Source organism: Haemaphysalis longicornis, unplaced genomic scaffold, assembly GCF_048455015.1.
Source record: "Haemaphysalis longicornis isolate Haplotype H1 unplaced genomic scaffold, Haemaphysalis longicornis Haplotype H1 scaffold_7, whole genome shotgun sequence".
NCBI classification, from domain to species: Eukaryota; Metazoa; Arthropoda; class Arachnida; order Ixodida; family Ixodidae; genus Haemaphysalis; species Haemaphysalis longicornis.
Genome location: NW_027526422.1, coordinates 30,281,224 through 30,289,379, shown reverse-complemented (window position 1 = coordinate 30,289,379; position 8,156 = coordinate 30,281,224). Strand labels below are relative to the sequence as shown.

The window sequence follows — 8,156 nt, the reverse complement described above, 5'->3', positions numbered from 1 at the left end:
TTCCCACCACACACACATGTTGCCGAAGAGGTTGCCATAGCCCTGGCTCTCGCACACCGGCCTCCCCCTGATCTAATATTATCTGATTCAAAAACGGCCATCAAAAATTTTGCTAGCGGCACTATCTCCACGCTAGCCTGTGAAATTCTGCATCAAAATTCAGCCCCAGCATCTTACGGAGCTCCTCTGGTTACCGGCACGCACGGGACTAAACGGCGCGGAGTGGGCTCATTAGGCGGCACGAGCACTCGTCACCCGTGCGCCTGACGAGACCACTTCCCGTCAAGGAGTTTACTCCGCCAGGGACTCCCTCACCATTTATAAGGAGGTTACTGACTACTACCGCCCCTCCCACAACACGCTGCCCCCGGCTCACCTATCCCTAACCCCCTCGGAGGAACGGCTGTGGCGCCTCCTCCAAACCGAATCACTCCCCAACCGAGCCCTCCTTCATCACATTTACCCATCCGCCTTCCCCTCTCCCCTCCACCCACACAGTGGCGCTAAATCCACAGTGCAACACCACATGTGGGTCTGTCCCTATGACCCCCACCCCACCATAACCTCCCCTGATTACTGGACGGAGGCCCTGGGCCGCTCGGACGAAGACTCCCAGCGCCCACTGGTCGCCCGAGCACAAGCCGTGGTGGCGGCCCCTTAGGCCAGTGGTGTCAAAGCCTCTCTCTCTCTCTCTCTCTCTCTCTCTCTCTCTCTCTCTCTCTCTCTCTCTCTCTCTCTCTCTCTCTCTCTCTCTCTCTCTCTATCTATCTATCTATCTATCTATCTATCTATCTATCTATCTATCTATCTATCTATCTATCTATCTATCTATCTCTCATGTCCTTGAAGCATGAAGCGCTACAGCGCGAAGCGCAAACGAGTGCCCCGGTGTTTTTTTTTAGCACGCGTTACGTTCCAGCGCGAGGCGCAAACGAGTTTCCCGATCTTTTAATACCGTGGCTACATGAGACGAACGACGATTACGACGACGACGACAGGAGACGCCAACAGCCCCAGCCCCTAAGGGGCGTCGCCCCTAAAAAGATCCCGGGCCATCTCCACTAACGTGAAACCTGCGGAGGGGCGAAACATGCAGTGCATAAGTTTATTCTTGGCGCCTTGGCGTTTCTGCTCACGGTGATGAAACCGTTTGGGGGGTAGAGGTATTCGACTTTCCTGTAAAAGTCTCGTGTATTTGGAGTACGAAGGGTTCTAGCGCGAGGCGTTGGAAAACGAGTGTTCCAGTATTTTTAGTACCGTGACTGCATGAGACGAGATACGACGACGACGACGACAGAAGACGCCGACAGCACAAGCCCCTAAAACAGGAACAGAGAGGGCTCGTAGCCCGGAGGGAACATCACAGGGGGTGCGGAATCTTCGCAACGCGGAAACCCGAGCCCCTGCGACATCGGCCAGGACGGCCTCCTCACCGCGTAATAGCCGCGTCTTCCGTTCGGTCGGCGCGCAAACACAGGCTACGTGCATTTCTTAGTAAAACCACTGTCCTTCAATTGGCAACACGGAGGCCTTGACGGCCGAAATAGTTCTAAACAGGGAAAGACAGCAAACTCAACGAGGGCTTCGCAAAAATTATTCTCTGCTATACCAGACACACACACACCCACACAAAAAGCTGTTCACCTGTCCACCAACTGTAAAATACGGTTTGCACGGTGAAGCCAGTTTCAAGGAACAAAGATAGAGCCCAAATCTGAAATACGTCTGAATGCGAACTTGTACTCAAATTCGGTCTATCTGCAAGTTAACGAAATCTGTTAGTGACAATTTGCGCTGAGCAGTCGTATTAACCCATATTTACGAAAGCCTATTCAACACGACATCAGTGTTATCCGTGATCACCGGGTTTCCTAATTGCGCACAAAACGCTGCCGCTTTCCTCGCTATAATGCTATAATGTTACAAACTCAGACGATATATATAAAGGAAAACCGAACCTCTGTTTTATTCAACAGCAGAGGGAGGGCTACTGAAGCTCCTACATTGCTTAGTATTGGGAGATAAAAACAGTTGAAGCTTTCAAATGAAATAAAATAAATGCGATCTGATCTTGTTAGATTAGATTTGAGGTCAGAAGGCAAGCCCGACAATAGTGAGTCCCAACCTAAGGAAAATTTCAGCGTCCTTTTTTTTTTTTAAGACGACGAGTGATTCAAATCTCCTGACGGAAGTTGCGCACAAAATGTTCAGAAAGTGGTATTACAAAAATTGTACTAATGCCGGTTTAGCGTGGGCAATGGGGCGCGCCGGAGGGGGGGGGGGGGGGGGGGGAGGCTGTTGACTAATTTAAAACCCCAGGAATAGAAATTTCCTATCCACAGACACTTTTTGTGCCACAATTTTTTTCTTGTTCTTTTTCTTAAACTACTTCAAGTTATACGCAAGTTGGTCCGCACAGTCTTAAAAGCTCGTGCTCTTGTTTTCTTCTTTTATGTTTGAATGTCGGTCAAACAATATCATTCTTCGAGATTTAACTACGAATGTCCAATAATAAAACCTTTCGAGACTGCTCACTTCGCTCGGTGAACTTCGGTTGTCGGTTCGGTGGAAAAGGCCTGGAGAGGGGTGTTGCGTCGACAAAATTTTCTTCCTCCATGGGTTGACAGACCTCTGGGGGGAGGAGGTTTACGACCCCCTTCCCCCTTTTTTTAGGTGCGCCACTGGATCCGTTACATATCCGAAGGCTCTACAACCAATGAATTCAAATATTCGCGCCTTCAACACGCCTGTTGTGAGGTGCTGTCCTCTAGCGACAGGTACTGCAAACCAAGAGGCCAGAAAAGTGTTTTGTGCGTGCGATCAGCGATTTCGGGTTCTCTTCATCTCCTCTTCCGTTCGCTGCCTTTCGAGAAGCAAGCACGCTGCGCCTCGCATGTATCTACGTTGATCAGGCATGGCGTGTTTAACGTATTACCAGTTATATCGCTTCAGCTGAAAGTGCGGGCTCCCACGGAGGCTGCGAAAGGTCCGGCACGCCGGTGACCGTGTCAATACGTCCTCACGCCGACCTTGGCTTTGACTAGTGAGTGAACTTACGTCGGCGAGCATTCATCGACATGGCTGCGGTGCGAAGTATCTTCAAACCCCGCGACTTGAAGCTGAAATGGCGAATGTTCGTTGCGAGTCGCCGGAACTTGTCCACTTCGCGGGCGCTGGGCGTCCAGCTCACCGTCCGAGACGCCCTCAACGCGGCCATGGACGAGGAGATGGAACGCGATGAGCGCGTTTTCCTGATCGGCGAAGAAGTGGCCCAGTACGACGGGGCCTACAAGGTGAGCCGCGGTCTCTGGAAGAAGTACGGCGACAAACGCGTCGTCGACACCCCCATCACCGAAATGGGTTTCGCGGGCATCGCAGTGGGCGCGGCCTTCGCCGGCCTGAGGCCCATCTGCGAGTTCATGACGTTCAACTTCGCCATGCAAGCCATCGACCAGATCATCAACTCGGCCGGCAAGACTTTCTACATGTCGGCGGGTAACGTGGCCTGCCCGGTCGTGTTCCGAGGGCCCAACGGCGCCGCGGCCGGCGTAGCGGCCCAGCACTCGCAATGCTTCGCCGCCTGGTACGGCCACTGCCCGGGCCTGAAAGTCATCTCGCCCTACAGCGCCGAGGACTGCAAAGGCCTGCTCAAATCGGCCATCCGCGACCCGGACCCGGTGGTATTCCTCGAGAACGAGCTCATGTACGGCATCGCGTTCGACGTGCCTGACGAGGTTAAAGGCAAGGACTTTCTGGTTCCCATCGGCAAGGCCAAAATCGAGCGCCCCGGTCAGCACGTCACCCTAGTGGCCCACTCCAAAGCTGTAGGTACCTGCCTGGAAGCTGCCAAGCAACTGGCGACCCAGGGGGTCGAGTGTGAGGTGATAAACCTTCGGAGTATCCGACCCCTGGACGAAGAAACGATCCAGGCATCCGTCATGAAGACGAACCGGCTCATCACCGTTGAAGGTGGGTGGCCTCACTTTGGGGTTGGAGCAGAGATCTGTGCTAGCGTCATCGAGAGCCCCGCCTTCGACTACCTCGACGCCCCGGTCATAAGGGTCACCGGTGCCGACGTGCCCATGCCCTACGCAGCATCGCTCGAACACGAGTCCTTGCCCACAGAAGCGCACGTCGAGCTTGCCGTCAAGAAGATGCTGAACATGAAGTGATGTGGCAATAAAGCTAGAGCTCCCGTCTGCCGGTCGTCCGTTGCCCAACCTCTAGGTTGACTGTTAAGTGATGCCTCTAACTTTTACGTCCAACGTTTCCCTTTGTAGCTGCCCTTGTTTTGAAGGTGGCAAAGCAGAAGTGAAGCTTTTCGTTCCGCCCGGTTGAAATATACCTGACCTGCCGCAAAGTATGGCTGCCATATTTGTTGCAATACCCGAGGTCCACTGGTGGAACCAGGCCAGGGACCCTTGTGCCCTTCTGCAGGCTCTATTTTCGATAGTTGCCTTCCTCAAGAAATTTCCCTGAATACCTTCCTGTGCAGGCTTTGTAGAGACAACCGTGGATATAGGTGCACGTTACATATTTGAGCTGGACTTGTGGGTGTAAAATGGCTAGTTTTGAGCAGAACAGACAAATAGAACAGCACTTGTGCTGACCCAAATAAATGAGGTTCGCATATCACTGACTGCGTGAGAAGGCAAGTTGACTACTGCTCATCACATTAGACCAATAGCATCAACTAAAAAAAAACGTACTCTGGGCATGAAAACTCTCAAGTTTGTTACAAAGATAGCATTTTCCTCCAGGTCAAACAAGCAATGTGAACTTCATGCTTTAATACAACACGTTTTGCATGGTAATGTGATACAAGCACACTAGCGACTGTTTTTCAGTGCACAACCCTTTCTCCAGCAATATTGTGCTTGCTGAACTTTGTTTTGTCGAGTTGCACGACAAATTTGCAGTACTGTGGTCTTGCACCGCATTTATGCTTGCCACCGTAGAGGTGAAAAACATAGGTTTTGAGGTAATTGTGAAGGTTTGCAGTTACCTCACACATACTACGGAATTTAGATTGAAGACATTTTGGAGTACACGTTCACATGATGTTATCAGCTGTAGAAACTCTCCCATTGTGCCAGCCACCAACAAATGGCTTGGTGTGAACAGTAAAAAGGAAATTCAGTGGCTCTTAAACGAGTCATTTAAAGCAACGTTGTGTGATGCAAGGAACGAGAGCCTTAAAATACTGCTGCTTTTGTCAATGACTCCTCGGGAAGCACAAGTCAATAGATGTCAACAGGCATATTTTGAACCTTCTGGTTCTATTCAACATGATCTCACTGCCCCTAGTTTTGGCCATGCTGTACTTGCAGATTGAAAGCTAGTTGTTCAACGTGACCTCTATAACCTCGTGAAGCATGCGCCTTGCATCCGTGTCTCCACTGTGCAATTATGCGCTACACTTCAAGCAGCTCCTTCATTTGTGGCGCCTGCGGCCTTAATTTTATTTACTTCCCTAACCGGCAGTGCAGTGAAGCCCTGAAACCCCCAACTTGAGATTTAACACATTTTTGCTCACTGTTGTGCGCATTTACGTTGGTGCTTTATATGTTGACTGTGTGGTATTGTTCAATTAAACTGTTCCTTAGAATGACATTGTGGTTGTTTTTGGTGAAAGATTTGAATAACAGGCTTCACAAAACCATCTGGACACATTCTCCGACCTGCATACTCCCAAATGAAGAAATTCTGCTACTTAGGAAACGTCTGCTGCTTGTACTTTAGCACTGGCTTCTGGGCATACCTGTGCACACCATGTTTCCAAGACAAAGACAGACAGTTTTAACAGACGCCTCATCTCGTGTCTCACTTTATTTTCTTTTTTGCCTTCTTTGCAGTCTTCTTTATCTCCTCCCTCTTCTGCTTCAGAGTGGCAGCCTGTAAAAAAAATATACATGTCTTGCATTACAAAAGAAACTGTGGCACTAGACCTTAGTGGTGACAGCACTGTACTGTAGACCGCTACTAAAGTAAATATACTAAGACAAACGAACATGTCTGCTTGTAATACACGATGCAAAAGGCACCAGCTTATTAAGGCGAATCTATAATGAGACATTTCCCAACTCCCTCCCTTTGCCCTAATGTGAATCCACTACACAATCACAGTTATAGGCGCTCCCATTGCATTAAGAAAAAAAATGCAATACCATAGTGTTTCTACGTATGTGAGCAGTTCTGACCGCTGTAAAGAGGAGACTGAGAGTGAGAAATAAACAAGGAGTTTTGCAGGGGACGTGATAAGAGCATGGATGTCCTTGGGGATGAGATGGCGTCTCGAGACTGCAGAGGAAACTGGACAAGAAGTGCAACGAACATAGTTCTGAAAATTCCAACGATGCCGAATTAAAGCCATGCCCTTGCAGCCCCCTACTACTCCTCTGGTCCCACTAACCATACAATCTCAGTGGGCCCTTATAATATGCTACGATTCATTTTATCTTCCAGCCTGAGAGTAGAAGTGCAGAGTGTGAGGACGAGAGATTCATTTCGAGGCTGTTCCCTTGTAACATGCTTTCAATCTTTTTCTTTTATGTCGATGTAAGTACTTTAAAATTAAGCTCCTTCATTTTAGGGTAAAAAGCAACGATTTCGGTAAAAAATGGGTTAAACCTAACTTCTCTACACAAGGTTCGCCATTTACAAAAATATCTGGTGACACAAATTGGGCCGTACCCTGCCCAATTCCTACTCAAGAGCAAATGTTTCGCCGTAATGAATCTTACCACCTCGAAATTCTGTTTGTCTCATTGACAGCCCACAAAGTCTTTCTTAGGAGTGCGTTTTAATAATCCTTTAAAGGAGCACTGACAGCAATTTTCGGCGTTAATATTATTGCACAGTTCGCTTCCTTCACTCAACAGAATACCCTGGGTGAAATATGAGTGGCCTGAGACGCGAAGAACATAGTTTAATTGGATCTCATTTATCGCACCGACGGAGCAGCGCGCAGAGTGGCACTCTGGAAATGGACATCAGCGTGACATCATCCAGGGAGAGCCAAAAGAAGTGACGCGGCAGCGCTCATCAAAAGTTCATGACGTCACTTCATGCGCGCGGCCCCACAAGCGGCGAGCGGGCGCAACACCCTTTCAAGCGGGCGCCGGTGACATCCGCACAAAGCGGTGAGGTCAGGCAGGGAGTCTGTCATATGCGCCGTTCGGGATGAAAGCGCGGGAATTTGAAACAAACGATTTTCAGGCCGTTCAATGTAATTAACTATCGCGCGCTGAAGTATTTGAAGTGCTGTTTCAGGTTCGCCAGGCCATTAAGTATCGATAAAAGCAATAAAAGTGTAACATAAAATTTTCGTGTCAGTGCTCCTTTAAGGTAATTTTCCTTCTTGATAAATTATTCCTTCGCATCCTTTAAGATAATGTTCATTGGAATTCACATTGGAAAAAAATGTCTAAACATCGTCACGGCAGTCAAACAGCAAATCGAAGTGTCCTTCAGTCATGCAAAAAAGAAAAGTTCCATTCATAGTGGTTGTGCGAGTTGAACAACCAAGTGGTTGTACTGTTACTAGTTCTTCAGCACACATTGCCTCCCCCCATTTTAAAAGATATTACGATTGCTAGATAATATTTTCTATTGGTGAAAACAAATCTGCAAATTTCTGAAATAAATTTTTATCCCTTTATGGGCTAGCTTCTCTTAATGCTTAAAACAAACTAGTACAGTGCGCAACACCCTTGTCTATAACACTGAGTTCAACTTCAACTAGTTACGTCTCAAAACTGCAACTCAAACTGTTCACAAAAAACTTTGAGGTCAAAATATATGGTCAAGACTTCAGAATGGCACAATAGTTTTCTTCAAATGCTTTTGGGCTGAGGCAAGATAAGGCTATAAGTACAAAACATGTGTTATATACAAGTGTGTTGCCCTCTGTACATGTGCAGGAAACCAAACACTACTGCCTGCCATCTAATACAAAAAAAAAAAAAAAAAAAAAGAAAACTGACACCCTTTAACGACCTCTGTTTGACAAAATTCATTCATAAAGTAGCTAAATACCCATGCCAAAGTGATCTTAACATATCCAAAAAAGTGATTACTCATAAAGGCTGTCCAGATGCTATTTGTCACCTTTTCAAGATTAGGGGGAAAAAAAAAGCCCACATTTTCCGCCTGAC

At 48.0% G+C, this 8,156-nt stretch overlaps 2 protein-coding genes across 2 annotated transcripts in view; one reads left to right on the top strand and one right to left on the bottom strand.

Annotated features, from left to right (window-relative positions):
- The first annotated feature begins 2,781 nt into the window (after positions 1 to 2,781).
- On the top strand, positions 2,782 to 5,611 carry Pdhb (Pyruvate dehydrogenase E1 beta subunit). The gene has a single exon (XM_077676538.1). It carries the CDS (start codon positions 3,078 to 3,080, stop codon positions 4,170 to 4,172), a length of 1,095 nt encoding a protein of 364 aa, XP_077532664.1. The 5' UTR covers positions 2,782 to 3,077; the 3' UTR covers positions 4,173 to 5,611.
- Positions 5,612 to 5,797: 186 nt separating this feature from the next.
- Positions 5,798 to 8,156, bottom strand: part of LOC144145036 (pescadillo homolog) — a 34,141-nt gene continuing 31,782 nt past the window's right edge. Inside the window, exon 15 of the mRNA XM_077676537.1 lies at positions 5,798 to 5,895. Coding sequence (XP_077532663.1) covers positions 5,824 to 5,895 — 72 coding nt within the window. The 3' untranslated portion in view covers positions 5,798 to 5,823. The remainder of the gene's footprint in view (positions 5,896 to 8,156) is intronic.